The 25,346-nt window shown below is 37.1% G+C and overlaps 1 protein-coding gene across 1 annotated transcript; it reads right to left on the bottom strand.

Annotated features, from left to right (window-relative positions):
* Nucleotides 1–9,114: 9,114 nt before the first annotated feature.
* On the bottom strand, nucleotides 9,115–25,076 carry LOC309508360 (uncharacterized protein). The gene is made up of 13 exons (XM_082182958.1): nucleotides 24,884–25,076; nucleotides 23,016–23,206; nucleotides 22,603–22,740; nucleotides 22,374–22,503; nucleotides 22,096–22,285; nucleotides 21,293–21,434; nucleotides 20,560–20,715; nucleotides 20,416–20,471; nucleotides 15,405–15,580; nucleotides 14,909–15,309; nucleotides 10,592–10,688; nucleotides 10,337–10,514; nucleotides 9,115–9,713 (listed from the first exon to the last, which is right to left on the bottom strand). Exons 1-13 carry the CDS (start codon nucleotides 25,007–25,009, stop codon nucleotides 9,559–9,561), a joined length of 2,136 nt encoding a protein of 711 aa, XP_082039084.1. The 5' UTR covers nucleotides 25,010–25,076; the 3' UTR covers nucleotides 9,115–9,558.
* Between the last annotated feature and the right edge of the window lie 270 nt (nucleotides 25,077–25,346).

Below are 25,346 nucleotides of genomic sequence, written 5' to 3'. Positions count from 1 at the left end.
TAAGTGGTAGCATTCACATCATATGTGTTTGGAAACGATTGCACAAGCGCCACACTTTTGGACTTGGAAGCAGAATTTTTTTGCTTCCACGCCTTACATTCCGAAATTAAGTGATTGGGGTCAAGGCAAAAAAAACATGCTCGCCCATCACCTGCACGTTTAGGACTCAATTTACGTTGTGAACTATAGTCTTGACCGGTGTTAGTATTACGACGAGGTGATCGGAAACCTTCAGAGCTTCCCCCCATGGAAGGCTGGCTTTTGTACGACCGGGTTCCTGAAAACACATTTCGATGCATTAACACAAATTCATCGGCTGCAATAGCAGCGTCAGCTAGAACCTGCACTTTTTGTTCGTTAAGATATACAACAACGTTTTCTGGTGCACACGTTTTAAAGTCTTCCAGCAGGATCAACTCCTGAAGCTGGTCAAAGGTTGTGATCCCACTGGAAAGACACCACTTATCAAATAGTGTTTTCTTCTCTCTGGCAAATTCAACATATGTCTGTCTGGCTGATTTCACATGCGATCGGAATTTCTGACGATACGCCTCAGGCACTAATTCATATGCTCTCAAAACCGCCGTCTTAACTACATCGTAATCGAGAGCTTGCTCGATTGGCAATGCAGCCGAGACCTCTTGTGCCTTACCTACAAAATTACTTTGCAAAAGTAGCACCCACATGTCTTTAGGCCATCTCAGTTTGGCAGCTATACGCTCAAATGCTGTAAAATACGAGTCTACTTCAGTTTCTCTGAACGATGGTACCAAACGAATGAATTTACCTACATCAAAATCAGGAGGGGAGTCAAACGGAGAATCAGAGGAGTTACACCTTGAGTTTTGAACAGAATCCACTTCTGGCATTTTCACTAATGACACAGAAGGTAATCTGGATTGAGGCAATGGAATGGGCCTACGCAGCTTTAAAGCTTCTATCTCTAACCTACGCAGTTCGATATCACGATCTCCTTTCACTTCTACCATACGCAACTTAATACGCTCTGCCTCACATTCTTCCTGTTTTAGCTTCAATTCAATCTCCTTTAATTTAATGGCTAGTAATGGCTCAGAACAAGCATCTTTGGGCTCCATATTAGGATTAGAATCAGAAACTGCAGACCCCACCACAGCATCGGACTCTACCCCAACGATACCCTCCTCATCTGGTGGTACTAGAACGCCAGTTTTAACTAGCTCTCCAAATAACTCCTCCTTGATTACCTGTTTACTCGCTTCTTTTGGAATATTAATATGAAAGAAATCTGCTATTTCAATTAAATCCTTCTTTCGGCAACGATCATATACTTCCCAAGAAGGATATAATGTGAATGAAACTAGATCAAATTCCATATCCTACACAGACGACTCCTCCCTCATCAAAAGTGAATCAGCCAGGCAAACAAATGTGAACAATGCAAAAAGAATGAACACTTACCTCAAAGAGTTGTCACACACAAAGTAGACAAGTTTGCGATACTACAAGTCAACAAAGGGACGAGCCCCCATTTACTGTTACGTTTTCCTGATTGGTCTAGGGGAGGAATGAAACAGTAAAAATGGATGGTGGTGAAATGAATGTGCAACAGCATGAAGCCACCCCGTCTCCAGACCCAGAGTTGTTTCACAATAACCACATAGTGATCTCATTCAAGAAGGTAGTTTTATTTACAAATTAGGCAAAAGAAAAAGAGAGGTATCAAATTCAGAAGGGGGTATAGCCAAAACAACAAACATAATCAATCTTACTCCTCATTAATCAAACTACCTAAACTAAAAGAAAAGAAAACAAAAGTACAGCAAAATAAGCTAACTCCCTTGCTAGCATAAACAGGAGAAAAAAGAATGATTCAAAATAAATGGCACCCACCTCCCTACTAACCCCAGAAAATAAAGAAATAAATGATTAAGTAACGAGCTTCAAATAAACCAAAAGAAAATGATACATTAAGTCAATCAATGATTAACCATTAAAGGTAACACTCACTTCTGCCTTTAAAGTCTCAATCAGGAAGTGCAACAGAAAAAGACTAAAAAGAGAAAACTACTTCACTAAGTAGTACACACAATATGAGGTAGAGATACACTGTTCACTACTGGCTTCAACAAAGTCTCATGTCTGGGGTTGAAGATGGGACCTCATTATTGCTGCTGCTGCACAGTCAAGCCACCACCAACACAGCTCTGATGGTGTTTGCAGTTTAAATACTCCCAGCATCCAATCACAGCAGGCCACTGATTATCTGTACCAGGTGGAACCATTTCTCCCATTAACAGAGACAGGGATAGAGAAAAAAAAGAAAACAGCACAGCTGAGCACACACAAACAGAACCTTACGGCTCTGGACGTAACAGTGACGTCGACACTGAACAACCAATCGCGGGTAGAGCGTGAGCGATATATTTTCCCGCGGAGGAGCAAGAGATAATCATTCAGAATTACGATGAATTTAAATATGTATTTCAAGCTCGAAACAATACGGTCTCTGCTGCCAAAGCAAGAGAAGACTGTTGGAGAAAGATTGCTGATTGTTAATGTGTAAGTTGAATACGTTCTATATTTATGCAAAATGATGTATATGTGTAGCCTATATGTGTAATATAGCCTATAGCCTATTTTTTATAATATATATAAAAATGATACATGCACATTTTTTATATATTATAAAATAGGCTATAGGCTATATTACACATAGGCTACACATACATATACATAATTTTACATAAATATAGAACGTATTTGTACTACTAAGAAAGCTAGGGAATCCTATCATAAGATTAACAGAATAATAATAAAGATTTAAAATAATTCTTAACATGTATTATATTGTATAGTACATTTGTGCAATTTGCTTTTTGAAAAAAAATTAAAATAAAATGTGTTCATGTGATGCCACCCTATCAATATATCTTACCGGCAATTTTATAAAAGCCCTCTTTTATGGACATGTCCGATAAATGTCCGGGGAACACTATTAATGAAACTATTCATGTAGACCACCTTACGAATGGTTCGACAAACCGTGTTTTCCCCTATAGCTTCTGTGCGTCACCCACCGTGCAGGAATGTACCACTTGCAACAAAAAAAACGCAACGCAATATTTGCGGTACAGTAAGTGCATGAATTCGACGTGTTAAATTCTTTATGTGCGGCTCAAGAAGTTCGCAAAGATAAGACATTCCTTCCGCGGAAAATCTGTATCTTTCATACAAGTAACTATCAGTTAAGGCAAGGGGATTTTGTCTGGCTAAAAACTCTCTCTACGAAGTGCTCGTCAAACAATTTGCGCTGAGATGTCACAGGATTTGGAAGAAAAGCTGAAGTCATTGCAACAGACACTGGGAATAAGTTACGTCACCTATATGTTTCTTTGCTCTCAGCTGATTGGTCAAACTTCAGTCTGAGATCTTGAATCCAGAACATAACCTGCCCCGGAGCAGGTTAGCCGTGCAGCGTAAGATACCATGGCAACGAACACCGATTAAAGCCGAGCTACTTTCATAGTACCTAAAACCCAGGGTTGGCGGAAACTAAACTGAAACATAGCTGGCTAGCCACCTAAACCGGCTTCATGGTACAGGCCCCTGGAGTACCCCCAACACTGCATGTTTTCTTTGTCTCCCTAATCAAACACACCTGATTCAACTCATCAGCTCATTATAACATGGGTTAATGTGCTGATAAGTTGAATCAGGTGTGTTTGATTAGGGAGACAAAGAAAACGTGCAGTGTTGGGGGTACTCAGGTTTGGGAACCATTGGTATAGAGTTTACCCACAACTGAAAATTCCCACAAATTCTGACATCATTTAAAAAATTTTAATTGTTTGTGATTTTCTCACTACAGAAAGTGAGACAGCATATTGTTACTTAGCCAGTGATTGCAGTTCACATGAAGGCAGTGTGCGCCTTTTTGTTTTATTACTCATGACAGGGTTTATTAAATTCTTAATGATTAATGACAGATCACTCCTCGTCCTCACTAATGAGTTTGTTCTACTGTTTTTGCTTTTGGAAAATTCCAAGTATATTTGGACTGTACTTATAACTCAATCTTTTGATCGAGATATACTTCAAAGTATAATTAAGTATACTTTGAATTGTTTTGATCGAGTAGTCTATTAAATATACTTTTTTTGAAGTAAAAAAGTGAAGACCTCCAATGCAAAAGCCTCTAAAAGCCACCTCTGTCAAAAATGAGGTAATAATATTGAGTGAATGCTCTCCGCACATAGTATACGTTCATCAAATACTTTCACTTCAAACTCACTAAATCCCAGCCTCAGCCCATTCAGAAATGCCTGTACTTGGGTAGAAACCTATACATAGGAGCCTAATAAAATGTTTAATGTTAAACAAAAACTTTAGACGGACTTAGTGGCTTTTGCATCTGAAGTCTTCATATACAGTCTTATGAAACTTACATTGTTTGAAAATATTGATTAGAATATTGATATAAAACAGATATGGCTATAGGCTAGACCACTGGTGGTGTATAGGAATTTACTTTTATTCTACTTTTCCCTATTTGACTGAATTTTCCAGATAACCACGTTTTCACTGTTATATATATATGGTAGCGGGCGTTATATGACACATCTTCTCGTACAGAATCTCCGGATCAAAAATAAATGAGAAGAAGAAGCTGAAACAAGTGATAGAAGATTTCTCACTCAAATGTAAAATAACGTGATCATCAAACATTAAACAGCGTGTAAATCAAAACTGCTTAATATTACCAAATGAAATGTCAAGAGGCCATGAAGAGAAAACGACTGTGAAGCTTTGGGAGGGTCGGACTCGATCTACTCCATCTGTGTTTAGATAATCGTTCTGAATCTGATCAAGGCATAGTCTTTGACAAAAATGTGATTTTTCAAAACTTTTTTTGTTTAAAATGTTGCCTTTCTTTATGAAACTTACCTACATTTAAGTGTTGAAAAAGGATGCATGAAGCTAATAAAATGTTTTTAAAATTAGTTAAAGTACAGTTAAAGGTATTTTTGAAGTATAAAAAATTATATAGATTTGAACATAGTAGTATACTGCAAGTGCAAAAATAATATATAAATAGTAAACTATAAGTATAATGTTATGTTCACTTAAAGAAAACTTACAAGTATACTTGCAGTATAAACTACTAAACTAGTAGTTTACTGAGCGTACACTTCAGTGTGTACTTTCATAAACTAAAAAATGTACTTGAATTAAAATAGTAAACTACTATACTTATAAGTTCACTTAGTACAGATGCATTACAAATGAGAAACCTAGTTGTGTACTTAAAGTTTACTACTCGTACACTTAAACGTATACTTTTGTATACTAAAAGTGGGCCAATTTAGTACCAAGCAGTTTTGAAATAGTACACTTACAAGTTTACTACAAGTACACATTGATATTACACTGATTCTTGGGAATTTGGATAAAACAGGTTTTAATTTTGAAAATAAAAAGTTAGTAAAATTACAAAATCTGAAGGTATATTATTATAGACCAAGGTCTTGGCTGTTCAGTAATGTATCGGTGCAACCTCCTCATTTTGTATTTTTTTCATAAAATAGGCGTTTTTCCAGTTATTACTTTGTTTTTATCAACACCGTCAGACACAATAAAAAGCAAATAATATATATTTTTTTGGTCTAATATGTATTTAGAGTTTTTAAATCATTATCTGGCATTCTTAGTACACATATTTGCTGTTAAGTGTTAAATATTCACTTTTGTTCATGTTTTATACTGTTTCACGTGTACTCCTTTAAAAGATCTAACATCATACAACGTTTACTTTAAGCCTAAATAGAAAAAGTCATGTTTTTTTATTTAACAAACATATTTTTGTATTAAAAGATACCATTACTTTAATAACTCAACAGCACTGAAGAAACATATTGTAAGCATATTCATTTAAAACAAATAAAACTCCCTCTGATGGTGGTGACTTCAGAACTGAGGGTGGTGACACTAATCTGACGGTGGTGACAGTGGCCTCATTACAACATACAATTAATGAATAATACATAAAACAGGTTAATGAAACATTACAGGTCATATGGGTATTTATTGTGATCAACAATTATATTCTAGCCTTCGTTGAGGACCATTTGGAGGTTTTTGTCACCACCGTCAGACTGTATGTCACCACCGTCAGACAGAAAACCTGATGGTGGTGACGTATGACGGTGGTGACATAAACCTACTCTTTCACATGATTGAGTTTGTTGTTCACATTAGCCATCTTGTTTCCCCTCTGTTGCTAGCTACTTCAGACCTCTTCTTAAAAAGTATACATTTATGTCAAAATCTAATCTAATATTTTTTATACAAAAGAGATGGTGTTGACATGTTATGGTTGTGACAGTAGCAGTGTCCAAAAATATGAACAAGTCTAAGAGAAATTAGCACACTTACAGGAGCTTGAGTGATCTTGAAGCATGCAGAAGAGCTGAAGGTTTGAAACTGGGGTCCCCAGGAATTAAGTTGACCTTGTAGTTGCCTGATTTTATTGCTTTTTATAAATATCTGACGGTGGTGACGAATATGTGGGACACATTTTGAGCAAACACAAAATAACTGTAATATGTATTAAAAACTACAAACAGTGAGTTTTGAACAATATTTACTATGTACTTTTTCATGTGGTAAAGATATTATTCAATTTAATTATTACGTTTTGTTTTTTTTAATCAAGTTGAAATGATTATCTCCTATCCGAGGACAACTGATTTTGTAGGCAATGGGCCAGCATAAAATCATTAAATTAATACAAATTAAAAATAAACCTATAAAATAACCTAACATATGTGCAAAGGACCCCCTGATTATAACCTTGATTCTTTTTATTCATGAAAATGTTATTAATTTCCAACAGAATTAGCACTTTTCTTAGTGGGACATGTTTTATCCAAATTCCCAAGAATCAGTGATTAGTATACTTACTTGAACATTACTTAAACTTCATAAAATGAACTTGAAGTATACTCCTTTTTCGTAAGGGCACCCCACCCCACCCCATTCCATTCAATTTCTAATCTTAAATTAAATCTTTGCATTGTAAATGGTGAATGATGAGTATGTAGCTGTGGGTGGCATTTAAAGTCTTTTATTGACATCATCACTTCTGTATGGTTGCATTTTCAGTATTGCTTAAGTGCACTGGTTTAATTAAGTATAATCATCTCAAAACACCTGACTAAAGATAAAGATGAATGGCAGCCTTTGTCAAAAATGACAGTCCTTTCTCAAGAAATGAAACTGATAATATATTTTAGAATGCTGTATATTAACATATGACAGCCGACACATGCACGTGTCCATGGAATGTGGCATGGTTCATGATAGTGTGACATCAGGGAAGGTCATACATTTTTTTTTTTTATAAAATGCATTTTTGGGTATCACTTTATATGTGCACTAATATGCATTAATTTATGATTAATTAAGTTAATGCTTAATGTTTGCCGCATCAGCAACTATAAAGAGTCTGATTAATAGATTAAGTCATATTAATTGCTTTTGATGAAATGTGGAATCATAGAATAATACCCTATCAACATCTAGTATTAACTAATAGTGTAAATGTATGTGTTAATTACCACAATGTGTCGAAGTTCAACTTCCAGCCTTCTGTTTTAATTAATCATTTAATTCTTTATTAATCATACATTAGTTAAACATGATTTAATGCATATCAGTGCATCTGTATTGTAAAGTGTTTCCTTTTTTTTTTTTTTGCAAATGCATGTGTCTATTAGAAGGAGTGCCCTCTGGTGGAGATCAACGTGTGGATGTGACAGTGTCCATTGAAACAAGTGATAGAAACCCATGTCATTTCAGGACATGTACTTTCTCTGAAGAACACTCTTGTATCCTGTCCTGCAGCATTTTTCTCACATCATTTTTTTTTCACTAACATAAGGAAGTTGTGCTTTCCAGTAAGTCATCTGAGGTATAGGTGACATTAATCCAGGATTACTTTCTTTTGTTAGAGCATTTCAACACAAACCTAATAAGCAAGTTTGTTGCTGTGGATACGTAATGTTGGGTGTTATTACCTTTATGTTATTACCTTCTATAACCTTCTATAAAGAATGCACAGCAGAGGAAACACCCCTGACATAAAGTCCGAATGGAAACACTGCAATAGTTTTGATATTTGAGTGATGGTAATTTTTTGATTAATTTGATTAGTTTGAACAGATATTGTTATTGTTAATCAAAATAAATTTGAATATTTTTATTAAAATGTGCCCTTTTCCTTATTTAACTTGACCTATTCCTAGTGGAAAAATCCATACATTTATTTCAGTATAGTACAAATTATGTTAACATATTTACTGACATATCACTTGAGACTTACTGATATAAATATTATAATTAAACTTTATTTTGGAGTATACTTATTTATTGCACAATGAACATTATTAAGCCTAAAATGTGTTTTAACATCACTATTAGTAAGGATAGTATGATCACTGTGTCTTAAAATGCAAGATTATAGTGTACCTAAAGTATACTTGCAATATAGTTCAGTTTTAGCACAATCAAATTAAGTATATCTTTAGTTGGACCTCAGCAATACTTCCAGATATCGAAAGTGCATTATGTACAACATTAGTTGTTCCTATTTAACAGTCTTTAAGTATAACAATTAAGTATACCAAAAGTACAATTGCATGGTGTATTTATAGTAAGTAAATAAATATGTAATTCCATTTATAATACACTTAGCATAAAATAAATGTATTTCAAATGCATTTTGGTATACTTATTTTTCAAATAATTAAAGAACAAGATAAAGAAAAAGAAAATTCTTAGGTTAAATTTTGTTTTCTTGTAATCTAAAAGATTGCAGTTGGAATTGGTTTATTACAATTAAATAATATATATGAGTGAGTAAAAGCAAGATAAAAGTTGTACTGTAAGCATCGGTAAGTGTGAGAATAAAACAAGTTTGGGTTGATGAGTATATGTAAGACTTTCCTAAAGCAAGTCCCATAAAATATAGCTTTTTAATGTTAAAGATATGAATTGCTTCTTCATTGAATCCAGTTCTTTTTTTCTTATAATGAAGAAGAGTTAAGAGGTTTTCCATGCAAATATGACTGGATAAACACTTTCTGCACACATTTTATTTCAAGAATACAGAAACATGCATATTGTTTGTCACTGCCCCAAAACACAGACATTCATTTTTAAACATTTATTTTCTTTAATCAACATTTCATCCCAAAAAATGCCAGATCATTCATAATATTCAAGTGAAAGTTCATGTTTTTTTCCAACAATTGTATATCCCGGTAAGCGTATTATGTTCAGTGAAGCATGTTGAGTGAAAGTGAAGAAGGAAATAAGTGGGGAAAAAAGACAATAATGCTGAAAGAACTAGGACAATACCAGCCATACCAAAGGCCATTGTTGTGCGATTATAGCATTTACCCTCAAAAACTGTTCATTTACTGCTCTTGCATAAGATATGTTTTCAAAATGGAAAGACTTTAATTGCAATTCATTGTGTTCTTTGTGTGTCTACTTAAACTGGCCACTTAAAGGATCTCAGAAAGTGGACAGTAGATGCATGCGATCAACTGATCTTGTTCTTTTGGCATTATATACCAACATCCCTGCCACCACCGCAATGGAGACAACAAAGAGTCCTGCAAAGACCCCAGTGCTTGTGCTCATGTGTAGAAATCCACCATCATTTGAGGCTACAAAATTAAAGAACAAGAGTTAAATAGAAAATAATGACAGAAATCATATTACAGACACTGTTAAAGTAATAATTAAGCCACAAATTAAAACGGCTTTTTTAAAGACCTATTATGCTCTTTTTCAAAGTCTGATTTTGTTTTTTGGATCCACTAGAATAGGTTTTCATGCTTTAATGTTCCAAAAATACATTATTATTAACATATTTCACATTGTTGCAGCACATCTCTTTCCAGTCTGTCAGTAACACACTGTTTATTTAGTTCCTGTCTCTATGAAGCCCCTCTTTGTGAACTGGCTGGATCAGTGTGTTGTGACTGGGCAAGTACATGTTTCGTAAATGTCACGGCCCTTTGCCTAATGTGAGTTTTTTCCCCCCTTTTTTTCCCTGTATGCCATGGGTGGGAATTATTTAAATGAGAAATATTGTGAAATACAATCGAGGTATTTCAGGGAGTTCAGAAACAGTGCTTACTGATATAGACAATAACTCCCTTTGGAGTGACTTTGTGCTTTGTAACTTTGCAGACCTTGTTCATGCTCAAAGAGCAACATTTCACACTAAAGAATGTTGTAAATGTAAAAAAGCATAACAAGACCCCTTTAAACCATATTCACATACCTGCAGAATTATGAGTCTGTCTCGCCACACGCAGGGGACCCTGGGTGATGTAGTGCCTGGCTGTTTCTTGGCTCACGTCTCGCCTACGTCTGCGACCGGCTGGACCGAGGCAGCCTTGGGCACATCTGGAGTTAGGGCTGTCTTTTGCGCACAGGATCACGGAGCAGCTAATGTACACCTGTCAACACAATTATTATAGTTAAAGGTTCCTGCTCAACACAATTTACACATTATTGTTATGCAAATGTCTCACACCTCATCGAAGCCTCCTGTGAACTTGAAAGCTTGGATCTCAAAGTCATATTTTGTGGAATCACTTGGGTGAGGCATGACTGTTTCATCCATAACACACCTGAAATAACACAATCAAATAACTGAATAACTTCTGAACATATACTTGAAAAAAAAGGAAGTATTTTTACGTATTATAATACGTATTATTTTTCAAGTTAGAGAGAAAATGCAAAAAAAAAACATTCATCATGCCTTAATGAGATTTGTTTAAGTATATGCTCACCAAGGCTGCCATTATTTGATCAGAAACAGTAATATTGCAGTTAAAAATTACAGTTCCCTTTTGATACGGTTCACTTGCATTGCGTCAGTTTTTTCTGACACTATGGGGAAACTCAGTTTTCTCTGAATACTGAAGCCTGATGACAAGTGGTTATTCAGCCTGCAGAAACCAGGAACGATTTCAATGCGAAGATCATCTCCTAGCTGATTCTGAAGACGACAAGACAGAAGCCTCTGTACTCGCCGTCGAAGCAAGCCACCTGCAGCGGATCATGGTGCCTTTCCGGCGAAAGCAAAAGAGCAAATGTTATCTGGCGAAAGACGAAATTCGCCAATTCCTATTCTAAAGCCAATTCCTATTCTAAAAGAGCAAATTACGTGACGTTTGTTGCAAAATGTCACACCACGAGTGTGGCTCATGCAGGTTTCCAATGCTTCCCTCGTATGAGAATGACTCGGGACGCGCCCACGCCGAGGCTGGACTCGCTGAGACTCTTCAGCAGCCCTCACCACAGCTGACGACGTTGAGGAAAAAGGATATACTAAACTTACCCCATTGGAGGAAGCCGTCACTGCGCATCACTTTCCACCCTTGGCTGGAAGGCTAAAGCCTCCCACCCGTCCAATTCATGCAGAGCTACATCTGCGCTAACGGCCAGGCTGGTTCATCGTTGACTCAGCAGCACGCCAAGCCGGCTCCCGCACCCGCTCAGCCCCAACGAAAGGCGGAACTCGAGGCAAAGCAGCGCTTCCTTCCCGCAAAGTGCTACCTGTTTCCCAGGCGCTAGGGACCCCGTCCTAAGCTAGAGCTGGTACCTGAGCCACCTAAGCAGTCCTGATATCTTGGGCACAAGGAGGAGGAGACTGGGTCCCGCAAAAGCCAAAGCGACCATGTGTTCACCTCCCAACCCCCTGTTCAGTTCCGGACATTGGAAGCGTCACACTTCTGTCTCGGACGCCAACTATCACGTCCTCCGAGCCGAAGTACAAGTTCTGCTAGCAAAGGGCGCAGTAGAGAAAGTTCCTGCAGCCCACAGCGAGTCAGGCTTTTACAACTGCTATTTCCTTGTCCCTAAGAAGGATGGCGGCCTCAGGCCCATCTTTGATTTGAGATGTCTGAACCGCACTCTGATAAGACAGCCATTCAGAATTAACTTTCGAACAAATCCTCTCACAGATCTGCCCAGGGGATTGGTTTTTATCAGTGGATCTGAATGATGCATACTTTCGTATCCAGATAGCTCCCCATTACAGACCGTTCTTGAGATTTGTGTTCAACAGGGTGGCTTACCAATATACAGTCCTACCATTTGGACTGTCCATAGATCCACGCACTTTTACGAAATGTATGGATGCATCTCTCTCCCCCCTTAGACGAAAGGTAGTTTGCGTCCTGAATTACCTCGTCGATTGGTTGCCCTTAGCCCAATCAAAGGAGGAACTATGTGTGGACAGATCTCTGCTCCTCAGCCATCTGGAAAGTCTGGGGTTCAGGATCAACTTGAGCAAGAGCTCGCTGTCCCCCAGCCAACGCATCGCATTCCTGGGGGCAGTATTCGATTCGTCCCAAATGCAGGGCTTGATTTCGCCGGAACGCTCCCTGAAAAATCTGTTATCGGTGGCATTCACAGCTGGGAGCAACCTCCCCCTGAAAATGTTTCAGAAACTACTGGGCCTCATGGCAGCAGCCTCCTCAGTAGTTTCTTTGGGCCTGTTACATATGCGGCCACTACAACGCTGGTTGAAGGCCCATATCCCACCTCGAGCGTGGCGTGAGGGCCGCGTTATTCTCAGGGTGACCCACGGCTGCACCAGAGGCCTGGTCCCCTGGCTCCTGGATGGAGAGGGCACTTTCAAGGAATTTGCTCCTTCAAGGAATTCCAGAAAGAACTCAGAGGGCACCTTGTCCTGGTCTGGTAGGACAACATGACAGTGGTAGCCTATATAAATAATGAGTGATTCGGTCTGCCTAGTCAGTCTCCACCCTCAGGGGTTTTTCTAGGAGATATCATACCCACAGGTTCCGGTCCCAAACCCAAGCCTGCCTTATAGGACATATTCTAGGTCCCTATCTCTGGTAACCTGTCCTGGGGCCCTCACAGGATGGCTTCCGTTCTGCGCTAGTAGCACTGCGTTTTGCAGTGCGTTCCCCGTAGGGTCAGAAAAGATTGACCCAATGCGAGTGAACCGTGTCGAAAGGGAACATTCCAGTTACTGATGTCCAGTAACCTTGGTTCTCTGAGATAACGGGAACGAGCATTGCGTAGCTTCCCATGCTACTGCGCATTTGTGCGAGTCGAGACTTCTGCTACCCTGTCGAAAATGGCTGAAAATACATTTGTCTGCAAATGCATGGACGTGCACAGATGTGAACCAATCAGGCTTCAGTTTCCCCACAGCGTCAGAAAGTCTGACGCAATGCTCGTTCCTGTTATCTCAGGGAACCAAGGTTATCTCCATAACCATAAAGTTTTCTGTTTTAATATACTTTAAAATGTAATTTATTCCTGTGGTGTCAAAGCTGAATTTCCAGCATCATTACTCTTCAATGTCACATGACCCATCAGAAATCACTCTAAGATGCTGATTGCTCAAGAAACATTTCTTATTATTATCAATGTTAAAAACAGTTGTGCTGCTTCATACATTTGTGAAAACCATAAAACAATTTCTTTAGGATTATTTAGATTAATAGAAAGTTCAAAGGAACAGCATTTATTTGGAATAGAAATAATTTGTAACATTATAAATGTCTTTCCTGCAATGTAATGTATGTCTTAATTGATTCTATTATTAATTTATTTATTATTAAACTCCATTGTATAAGATCACAGAAATCGCTTCTAAAGATCTCTCAGTAGCAGATCAAGTGTTTGCAACATTATTCAATGTGTTGACGTGATTTCCACTGAAACAGGAAAATAGGGAGGGACATATCAAACAGCTCCTCCCCTTTTTTAAAATAGCCAGTAGCATTTAATTTATATCACAGCTCGGCCAGAGCTATTGAGCTCGGTAAAGCCGCAGTTTCCTCCTAATCTCCTCCATATCGCTTTAAAATATAGCATTCTGTGCTGAATTCAAATGGGTCCAATACGTTTTCTGGTATGCACAGACTCGCGCAGGTGATCCGCAGATGATATGTGCTAATGTGTCTCTGGACTGGAGAAGACTGTGTGCGCTGCGGCGGTTCGTGTGACACTAATGTGAAACCAGACTTCATTCACCCCAATGGAAAGCATATTTACACTGTCTGGATCATTCCCTATTCCCTATATAGTGCAATATTTGCTATTCACCATGTAGAAAATAGTAAATGTGTGAATAAGTGACCGATTTTAGACGCAGCTTCAGTGTTTATTTATAATGTAGGGGGCAGGATGCGTTAGATAGAGAGCATTTGATTGGACAGAAAATCTGATTAGAAGCTGAAGTGCAGCGTGATGTCATCAAAATCATTGATTCATATTGGTGGAAGTGGGAGACTGTACGTTTTGAATGCTTATCTGTTCTAAATATGAATTTTGTCTTTGTTTGGGGGTCCGCTAGCTTATAGAAAACAGTAAGGCTCATACTAAAAGCCGAAAAACTTCAGTTTTGATTTCATGGGGACATTAAGTGCTTTGAGCAACTTGACCTTAATTAAATGACAAATAACTTTTCTTTCACTAATACAGTTCAAACAAGTGTGTTTAGCACTGAATAAGGGTTCAGGTGCACAAAATCTTTAGCTTCACTTGTTTTAACATTGCAGCCACAGTAAGCAATAAATAAAATGTTCCTTATTTGAGGAAAGCCATTGTGAGGTTTTCAACAAAGCCTTGAAGGCTGACCATGTATTTGAAGGAGAACACCAACTTTCTACATGGGCTTGAACCTGAAACCTTTGTGTTAGCTGACCAAAAGCTTAATCCAGTGAGCCTTTAATTTTGCAACAATCCTGCAGTGTTTTAAACATTACCAATGACAAACTTGGAGTATAATGAATAAACTTACTCTGTCCATGTCATTGCTCATTCTGAAAATGTCAAAATCTAGTTCATGATAAAATCGTACCCATCTTTGATGATGTCATAAAAGACAGCACTGAACGGATTGTCTTCAGGAGTGGCCCTGCAGGACTCAACGAAGAGTGTGACCTCTGGGAGAGCAGTACGGGCTTCAATGCCCAGGTAGATCTTGTCCATCAGCTGAACCTGCACTGGATACTGGCTAGGATCTACCTGACTGTTAAAGGTTTGGTCTGTAAAAACTTCAAATGAGTAACTAAATGTGCCAAAGCTGGATTCAGTGAAGATATAGTCAGATTTGTGGTTGACATAGCGGTTGGACACACTGGCTATTTTGGGATACTGGCAGGAGAAGCCAAATTTAACTTGATTGCGTCTGGTGATAACAGCATTCGGGTTCTCAAAGGAGTTGATCTCGTTTTTGAAGACAATGAAATCTCCAGAGTCCTGGTTGGTGTTAAATGAAGAATAAAATGATCAGAATGTAAACACTCAAATATTCCAAAAAGAATTTAGAAGAATATAAAACACAGTTTCCATACATCTATCGTAGTGCCACATGTGTTGAGGGACATTGTGCCCATAATGTGGGTTTGATTGGAAGTAAGAGAGCAGGTAGGGTCTCGCAGTTGGAGCCAGTCCTGGTCAATGCCATCCATGGAGGCTTTACTGACTACAATGCTGATACTGTTATCGTCACAGATGACCTTTGCTTCACCTTAAAAGATAGGATGCATTTATTAAGTCACAATTAGTGTTTTTTTATGTAACCTGCATTTAAATAATGAAAAAAAATTATAAAAATAAATAAATAAATTGCGCGATGAGCACGATCTCAATTCATAACTCACAACATTCTCAGTGGACATTAGCAATTAATCTATTCCAAATATATTTGAAGGTAACTCCCTTGAGTACTAAGGTTTGTTACCGCCCAGCAACACAATTTCACATTTACATTTAATCATTTAGCAGACGCTTTTATCCAAAGCGACTTACAACTGAGGAGAACAACAGAAGCAATCAGACCAGCAAGAGGGCAACAGTAGGGGAGCGCGGGGCACAACCTAACGCGGGGCTAGTTGTAACACGCTTGTTTTAAATACTTCCGCACATGCTTGGATGACGAAACTTTGTGTATTTACTAGTTGCCATATCAACACTATATAAAAAAAAAAAATCCGCCAAAACATTTATTAAACCATAGCAAAAGTAAATTTCTTACTTAAGTTAATTTTTCATCTCTATTTTTTGTGTTTATTTAAAATAAGACAAATCTGATATTATTTTAATCTCCAAGATGTTATTTAAAGGTGAACTAAGTAACTTTTTTTACCTTAACTGAACAGCTTCGGAGTCATTGGAATGGTAATATTACTTATTTCGGGTTGAATGGTGGTCGTTTCGCACCCCCCTGGTGCCCGTGAGCGGAAAATACGCACTTGCAACTTTGAGCCGGCGGGCCGCCGGCCGCCGCGTCAGGAAGTCTCGCGTGATATCAGGTCTCGCGATGTAAACAATTGCTTTACGGCCAAATAAATCTGCTAAAATGCTGTCATTATTGCGCTCCCTCACGCTGTCCGAACCCGAATGAAGAAGACGTTTTAAAGAATGTCCTATCTGCTTTGATGTCGTTGATCTATAGCCTCTGGTGTCTGAGAATCACCAACGAGTTTTTACAACAGTGTTGTCAAATATCTATTCCGAAGCTGTGGGGGGAGCTCTAGAGAGAAACCTGGAGCAAAAAGCGAGAATACAGCGAAGAAATCCCGAAGCTACTGAGTGCTGCTTTAACAGTTGAGATAGTCATTTAATGCTTCGCTAACTAGCAGAAGACACTAGCAGGGTTTAAATCCCAGTTGTGCAGGCGGGGGCATGTTGTAACACTGCGTTACAATGTGCCCCTATTAGAAATATGCTATTATATTCTATACTTTTATTAATTTTATTGAGAAAACGTGAGAAAAAGGTGAATAAAGACTGAGAGTCAATGTTCAGAAATTACTAATTATTTATTTGTTTTGAACTATGTTGTATAGCTGTGTTTTCTATGGAAGCTTATGTGTAGCAATATTCAATTTGAAATGTAATATGCAAAATGACAATGCAATATGTAAAATGGCAATGCATTTCTGTATTTCAATTTTAATTTTCCCATACATTTGTGCAATGTTTGGTGCAAAATGAAAATGAAAATTCAATTATAAATTTACATTTGCCATTTCATACACTATAGTTTTAATATGTAATTTGAATCCATATTTTAACGCTTTATAAGTTGCATAATTAAAATTAAAATGTATTACAGAAATTATTAGATATGTTTAACATGCAAAATTGTAATTTAAATGTTATTTTTTCTTAATTGCATTTACACTCACAGTTAAGACACTTGCGATTGCATTTCCATTAAGTGTCCCGCAATGAATGTAGCAAAATTCAATGTGCAATTTGAAAATGCATTCTGAGCCGATCACGTGCCCGTCCCGCCCTGTCAATCACTGCGTGAAGTTTGCCCCGCCCCCAACCCAATGCAAAACATGACGTCGGCAAACTAGTCCACATTCACCCCAAATAGAGTAGACTCATGTGTTTGTTTGCGCGCGATAAACGTTTATTTTGTGCTGCTTCGGTTTCTTAGTCCACGCTCCACTTCATCTGCTAGTGAATGTAACGCTCGTATCAGCTCTGCCGCCGCCGTGTTTCCTTTCAACACCTCAAAATACGCACCATAGCGTATGTTTACCTGTTGCCCCGCCTTCACGCAGTGATTGACAGGGCGGGACGGGCACGTGATCGGCTCAGAATTCATTTTCAAATTGCACATTGAATTTTGCTACATTCATTGCGGGACACTTAATGGAAATGCAATCGAAATGCAATTAAGAAAAAATAAAATTTAAATTACAATTTTGCCACAGTTTTTGTTTGAACATGTTAAACATATCTAATCATTTCTGTAATACATTTTAATTTTAATTTTGCAACTTATAAAGCGTTAAAAATATGTATTCAATGTACATACTAAAACGAGTGTATGAAATGGCAAATGTAAATTTTATAATTGAATTTTCATTTTCATTTTGCACCAAACGTTGCACAAATGTATGGAAAATTAAAATTGAAATACAGAAATGCATTGCCATTTTACATATTGCATTGTCATTTTGCATATTACATTTCAAATTGAATATTTTTTTTATCAGAAAAACAAATAGGTCAGGTGCTTGCGAAAAAGATGTGTCTTTAGACATTTTTTGAAAATGGCTAAAGACTCAGTTGCACAAATTGAGATGTGCAGGTCATTCCAACAGCAGGGAACAGTCAAGGAAAAGGTCTGTGAGAGTGATTTTGTGCCTCTTTAGGATGGCACCACGAGGCGTCGTTCACTTGCAGAACGCAAGCTTCTGGAGGGCGCATAAGTCTGAACTAGCGAGTTTAGGTATATTGGTGCAGCAGACCCAGTGGTTGTCTTGTAGGCAAACAGTGCCTTGAATTTGATGCGAGCGGCTATTGGCAGCCAGTGCAAACTGATGAAGAGAGGTGTGATGTGGGCTTTCTTCGGCTCGTTGAAGACCACCCTCGCTGCTGCATTCTGGATCAGTTGCAAAGGCTTGATAGCACATGCCGGAAGGCCCGATAAGAGAGCATTACAAAAGTCCAGTCTGGATAGAACAAGAGCTTGGACAAGGAGTTGTGTAGCATGCTCTGATAGAAAGGGTCTGATCTTCCTGATGTTGTATAAAGCAAATCTGCAGGACCGAGCCGTTGTAATAATATGGTCTGTGAAGCTTAGCTGATCATCAATCACAACTCCAATCATCAATCACAATTCCAACTGACAACTATGGAATTCCAAAGCTGCCAATATTAAAAATAAATAAAAACATAAATAAATATACAAAAAAAAATATATATATATTTATATATATATATATAAATAAATATACATAGAAAAGCAAAAAAACGAAAATAAATAATTATTTATACATTTATTTCCTTATTTATGTTTATAAACAACCCTTCACCTTCGCTTACTCTGAGCTCGATTGCTATGTCTGAGGTAAACCACGCCCTCCTCATTACCCTACGCAGGAAGAAATGTAGGAAGAAATAAATGAATAAATAAATAAATGTAGAAATACATAAATGTATAAATAAATAAATGTAAAAATAAATAAATGTATAAATAAATAAATATAGAAATGAATAAATGTATAAATAAATAAAAGAATAAGTAAATAAATATGGAAAAAAATAAATATATACATAAATAAGGAAATAAATGTATAAATAATTATTTATTTTCGTTTTTTTGCTTTTCTATGTATATTTATTTATATATATATATATATATATATTTTTTTTTTTACATTTATTTGTATATTTATTTATGTATTTATTTATTTTTAATATTGGCAGCTTTGGAATTCCATAACAACAATGTCAGTACAATGTAGTGATAATTTTGTTCAACCAGTTTAATACGTGCTTGCTAGAAGTGGTGAGGATTTTGGTTGATCCTCAGTGATTCACCAAAAATATTTGTTCACTGATTCGTTCAGTGGCTCTTTGCGCCAATAGGTGTCAATAAGTGAATATATTTGTGCTTTATGTTATTGAATCATAGTCTAGAAATCAGACGCACCCTAGCGGCAGCAAATGTAATTTGCTGCCAGGGTCGTCTAGCAACTCTCCGTTGGCTTGCGAGCTGGAAAAACCAAACTCTTGTCAGGCCAATCACATCGTTTATAGAGTCGGTGGGCGGGCTTAACATAATGACGGCAGAGTTGCGACGGTTCCGCGTGAATTCCCTGCTACTTGAAAACTAAGAAGATGTCTGCTGCTGCTGCTGGCGAACAGCGGTCTTTCAAATCGGCTTTGGCCGCGACTCTGGAAGACTTGGATTTAAGCTTTTCTTTGAGAAAAGAACAAAGAACGGCACTGAAGTAATTCTTAAAAAAGGAAGATGTGTTCGGAGTTTTGCCGACCGGATACGGCAAAAGTTTAATCTATCAACTTGCTCCGCTGGTGGGAAAACGCTCTGGTTGGTTGTAGCGCTATCCTATTGCGTGCAGAGGGCATTTGAAAGACAACCGTTTATCCCACCCCTCGGATTGAGCCCTGCCAATGGTGTGTTCCCAGACCCAACATCTTCATGTGGGTCTGGCTTGTCAGGCTAATTGAATCAATCAATTCATCAACAAATGTTGCATGTCTACAAATCCAAAAAGGTACAGAACTTCAAAGCATTGTTTTCTCCAAAAATAACAACAAAGCAGCCTATAACCTAAAAAATGTACGAGTTTAACTTTAACACAGTAATTGAACAAACAACATGCCATAAAACTTTAGAAAGTTTAGCAGTTCAGCAGTCACATCACATGCTTCAAATGTTGAGAACGATTAACACGAGAATGATTTATTCACTTAAAAGATTCATTCAAAAACCCAGATTCATTTACAAACAACACAGAACGCACCAGTACTTGCTAAGCATTCACATATGTATTCAGATACTTACATAAAAGATGTTTCTGCTTATGCATTTACCTGATAGAACCCTTGCTTTTGCCACAACCACAATAATGCACCTCATTTCGGACTGCCTGATGAAGAAAAAAGAGGAAAGAACTCTTGAGAAATTATACAGAGAACACAAATGACCAGTGAACTTAAAAACAGATCCCCTTTTACCTGTGAAGTGTCTCTGCTGTGAAACACACAGGTACATGGCGAAATAGATCCGTCTCCTGTGGAATCCAGGTCAGTGTTGCCATCATAACCCCATTACTCAAACTTGTTAGGGTCTTAGACATATTAGAGGGGCCACTGACCTGGAAGTCAAAGATGCTACACAAGAGGAACAGAAAGATCACAAACATCAACTCAAGTGACTGGCACATGGAAAAACTGCTTTAGCAAACATTGTCAGTTGAGCATATCAAGGTATGCTTTGACCTAGTGATAAAATAAAATCAGTTTAATTAATCACTGCACTACATTAAAAGTCACTGCACTAAGAAATTCAATTTTTTGATACTGTATATCAACTCTCCCAGCTAACACAAATGTTTTAAGAATGTTTTGATGAAACGTTTTTTCAGAATGTTCTCTGAACGTTCAAAACACAAACAATGTATAAATAATGTATTTGTGCTTACGTTTTGAGTCCATTATTAAAGATCAAATAATTTTGAACGGATAATGAACTTACTAGAAGAATGTTAGTTCATAACTTTGAGAGAACCTTGCCAGAACTTTAGCCAAAGTTCTGGGAACGTTTCATGTTAGCTGGGTTGTTGAAGTTTGGTATAAGAAATGTAGAAAAAAAGTGAAATGCAATTAAATACAGAGGTCAAAGACAGTGAAAACTAATTGGCTGACAAAGAGTGGAAGACAAATATGTAACAACAAACATATTTCGGACCTGTTGTCTGCGATCTGTGCTTGGAGGGTGATCTCGTGAGCCTGTCCCACAGCCGCATGATGTACATCTCCATGCAAAGGAGTTGGTGTCAAGAAACTTGGCTTGTTCACCCCTGGCACACAACCCTGAGCTGGTGGAAGAACTGCAAGATGCCGTAGATTGTGTTTAAATCCACAGAAACAATGCACACAATACACAGTTTCAGTGGTACACTGTTCATTAATGAGCACATCAGACCAAAAATACACATTCTAAGGGTTTCATCATCCACAAACTGTGAACACATAAGTTCACTTCTACTTTCAATTACATGCTGTGATATAATTAACCACTGAGCCTGTTCTTCCACAATTTTTCTTTTGTCATGTTTTGCATTGTTTCTGGCTCTTGCACACATTCTGCCAAATGACAGAAACTGGTTGTTCAGGCGCTCAAACACAAATGTTCTGCTGGTGGTGATTGATGTCTCTATTGGCGGAAATATACTGTGTCTCTATCTAGTTTACACTCTTTCAAAATGCTCTTTTGACTTTAATTTCTTTCTTTATATTTTATCAATGCCTTTATTCAACAATAGATTATACATTTCACACCTTAGTATTATCTGCATTCATTTTCCAGTCATTTCTGATTACTGTATTAGGAATTTTAATCAGAGAGATTGCTCTGAATATTTCTTATTTCTTACTGAAAGGCTATATCTATACAATTACCTTCCTAATACATTTTTTTTTGCATAAAGGAGAGTCTCTGTTTGACCCATAGCAGATGTGCTACAGTGTGCAAATGTGATTCTCACTCACTTTCAACTCCAAACTGCAAAGGCACTTGACTGAGAGCAGTTGGGTTGCTGTCATTGAATGCATTACTGACAGAGAAGACCCCATTATGGTCCATCACAGTTATGTTTGAAACAGGATAATCCTCCAGGATGAGCTCAAACACATGCACACCCAGGGCCAGTGAATCTCCTGTGTGCAAAGTGCATGATTCCTACAAAGCAGAATAAACCATTATATACTGTGTGTGTGTATATGTATATAATATCGTATCATACAGGATCACACACACTAAACATTACCTTGTGAAGATGTATGTTTGTATGTTGATGGCACAGTGTGCAGTTGGCGTCATTAAACCTGCATCGCACAACATCGTCATCTGGGTCATGTGCCAGCAATTGAAAATTCTGGAAGCAGTTCTGAGGAATCCTGAATATTATCAAACAGAAGATGGAGCAAGATTCTTTTTTGGAAGTAGATGTGTCTGTTATAAAGGCAAATGTGAATAATTGATTAAAATGCACAAACCTGATGTTTGGAATTGCTGCTGAAACAGGGGATCTGTTTGGAGACTGAGTGTCAGATCGCTGGCTAGTGTCAACATGAGTGTGAAGCGTCCATCCACCGACACCATGAACATTATCTTCCCAACAGCAACCAGAGGAACTGAAAGAGATATTCGATTAAATGCATATGCATTATTTTAAAGTCATATGTTTTATGTGTTTAAATTCATGAGTTCACTTTACGCATTAACCACAGAACTTAGCATAATAACATTCCTTTAACCTAAACTATTAACTTTTAAGGTCTATTGTATGTGCATTTTGGGATTTTATTATTTAACCTATTAGGTATATTTTGCAACCATGTAAGACTGTTATCAATAACTTAAGGTAGAACATAATAATTCTATAATATAAAAGTAGCATCAGAATTACCTCAGAATGAAGGGACCATTAGTGACATTGGTGGCCATGTGAACCTCTGATTGGCACCACAGATTTTGTGCTGTGCTGTCTGTCTCCATAGGTTCTGTGTTGGTGAGTACGCCACAGGATCCACTCTCACAGATCCAGTTGACTTGAGAACCACAGGGACCCCTACTGGACTCTCTGTAGTAGAAGTGCATCTGCATAACATAGTGACACCGGGGTTACCACATGTTTAACTCTAGTGAATTTTTCTCAGGAGAGATTTCTTTTTAAAATGTTTCTTTTTAAGTTTTGGCTATACAAAAATCCACATCAGAAACAACACTGTAAAAAGTTGCTGCCTTAAATTTTGAAGTATAATCAACGTCTCGTTACGTATGGTAACCCTCGTTCCCTGAAGGAGGGAACGAAGATACGGAGCCCTAAAGGGACGTGGTGGTGGAAAAAATTTGAGGATGGGAGATTCCCATTAAAATGTATCAAATCTTCAAATTCTTCTCCGTTTTCAGCCGTCTCCATCTTTCAAAGGCATCTCCTATACAAATCCTTGTTTTATTTCGGACTTTGTCACGACGTATTTCGGTTTCGTAACGTTAGACATTTTTTATCCGACACGTTTGTAGCTGCAGCTGTGGTAACTAGAGCAGAGCTGGCAACCCGGATGCCGAAACACTACTGACTTCGTGATTGGTACACTGTAAAAAAAGATTACATCCCCAAGTCAAAAATTTCTAGTGACTGGTCACATCTACATTTTTCAATTAGTCTGACGTAGGCTATTATTTCTCATTGAGCCAATGTTAACAGACTATTGCAACAAGAATTACACTTGGACCAATTAAAAAATTTAGATGTGACCAGTCACTAGAAAATTTTAACTTGGAGAGGTTAGACATTTTTTACAGTGTAGATAGGTGGAGGGTGGAGCATCAGGCCAAAACACAACAGGACAACATCAACATCAGTTGAGGGCTGCAACTTCACTTTTAAATGACAATATCCTGGCCGGACTAGTGTGGTGGTCAGTGATATAAGTATTTGAAATGAACATGATTTCTTAATGTCTAGTGACATATCAGGGCCATTTTATGATTAATTGAAATACATTTCTTATATACGGTTCCTTTAAGTCATTACAACTTATTATATTACTTTAAAAAATGTTTTGAATCTTGTATAATTTGCCTAACTTATATGCGTAAAAGCAATGTAAAAACATGTTGTCATAACTTACTGATATTTTTTTACAGTGTATAATTGCAATGATATAGCAATACTTCCCTTTGTATAATTGTTAACAAAAACTATTATAAAAATCATCAGTTATCAATTATATTGACCAATTTCTCATTTTCAGTAAATTAAATAATGCTGAAATAAAGTAAAATAGCCTATAAATATTAGATGAAAACTTAAACTTTCAAAGGTTTAATGAAAATTAGAAATGTTGCCTTGGCAGCTAACTGAAATAAATGTTTAGTTGAAGTATTAAAATGACTAAAACTAAAACTGAAATAAAAATTAATTAAAGCTAAATATATTCATATCAAAAACTAATAAAATTACAAAAGCACATAACAACATTTCTAATAAAATGAAAACTTAAAATACATAAATAAGAGCAAATTCAAAATATGAATACCGGTAATTACTATATATAAATTATACTAAAATAGCATTGCATCACAGCAACCATCTCTTTTTTTTCTAAGAAACTTCAGCAACTATTTACAATCTAGGTTTAGATTACTTAATTTTACGTACAATTAATTTGACATATTTTGTATGACAGTTAAAATAGAGGTCAAATAAAATGGATTAAAAATAAACAGAGTGAGACTCATTCAGTTCTAAAATGTTAAAACTGGATTCACCTCCACGGATCCATCTGGAAATCTGTTTCCAGGCGTGAACGTCATTGAACCCCCATAGAAACCTACGGCTGGTCCCACAGCGAGAGTCAAGCTAATCAGCAGCAGTAGCATCGTGCCGTGTGCCATTGCGTCTGATGGAAACTTTCGGTGAGCAATGCCATATACAAAGAGAAATGGGTGGATGCCTTCGGTTTCCAAGTTATTGTTTAAGTTGTTCCACCAGCTGATGGCAAGCATGTGATGAATGATAGGAATCAGGTTCCTTTTACAAGCCACACACAGATTATTTATATCTGGTTACTGTTTTAACTTTGATTTCCTATTATATGAAAAATATACAGATAACAATATAATGCATGGTAACATGATACATTGCAAAAAATTTTATTTTCTAAATTAGTATGTTGTCAAAACTGAATGTTGTGAAATTGTTTTTTATGTGTAGCAATAAAATAAACTCATT

The sequence above is a fragment of the Leuciscus leuciscus genome (assembly GCF_965113295.1).
Source record: "Leuciscus leuciscus genome assembly, chromosome: 10".
Classification (NCBI taxonomy): domain Eukaryota; kingdom Metazoa; phylum Chordata; class Actinopteri; order Cypriniformes; family Leuciscidae; genus Leuciscus; species Leuciscus leuciscus.
This window is presented reverse-complemented; position numbering and strand designations above follow the sequence as displayed.

Bases quoted from the DNA above. Each gene is read 5' to 3' on its own strand.
- LOC309508360 (XM_082182958.1), bottom strand. From the start codon at position 25,009: ATGGCACACGGCACGATGCTACTGCTGCTGATTAGCTTGACTCTCGCT. The intron at 21,435-22,095 runs GTGAGTGAGAAT...GGCATCTTGCAG, and splicing joins TTTGCAGTTTGGAGTTGAAA to TTCTTCCACCAGCTCAGGGT. The intron at 15,310-15,404 runs GTATGGAAACTG...AACACCAACCAG, and splicing joins CATGTGGCACTACGATAGAT to GACTCTGGAGATTTCATTGT.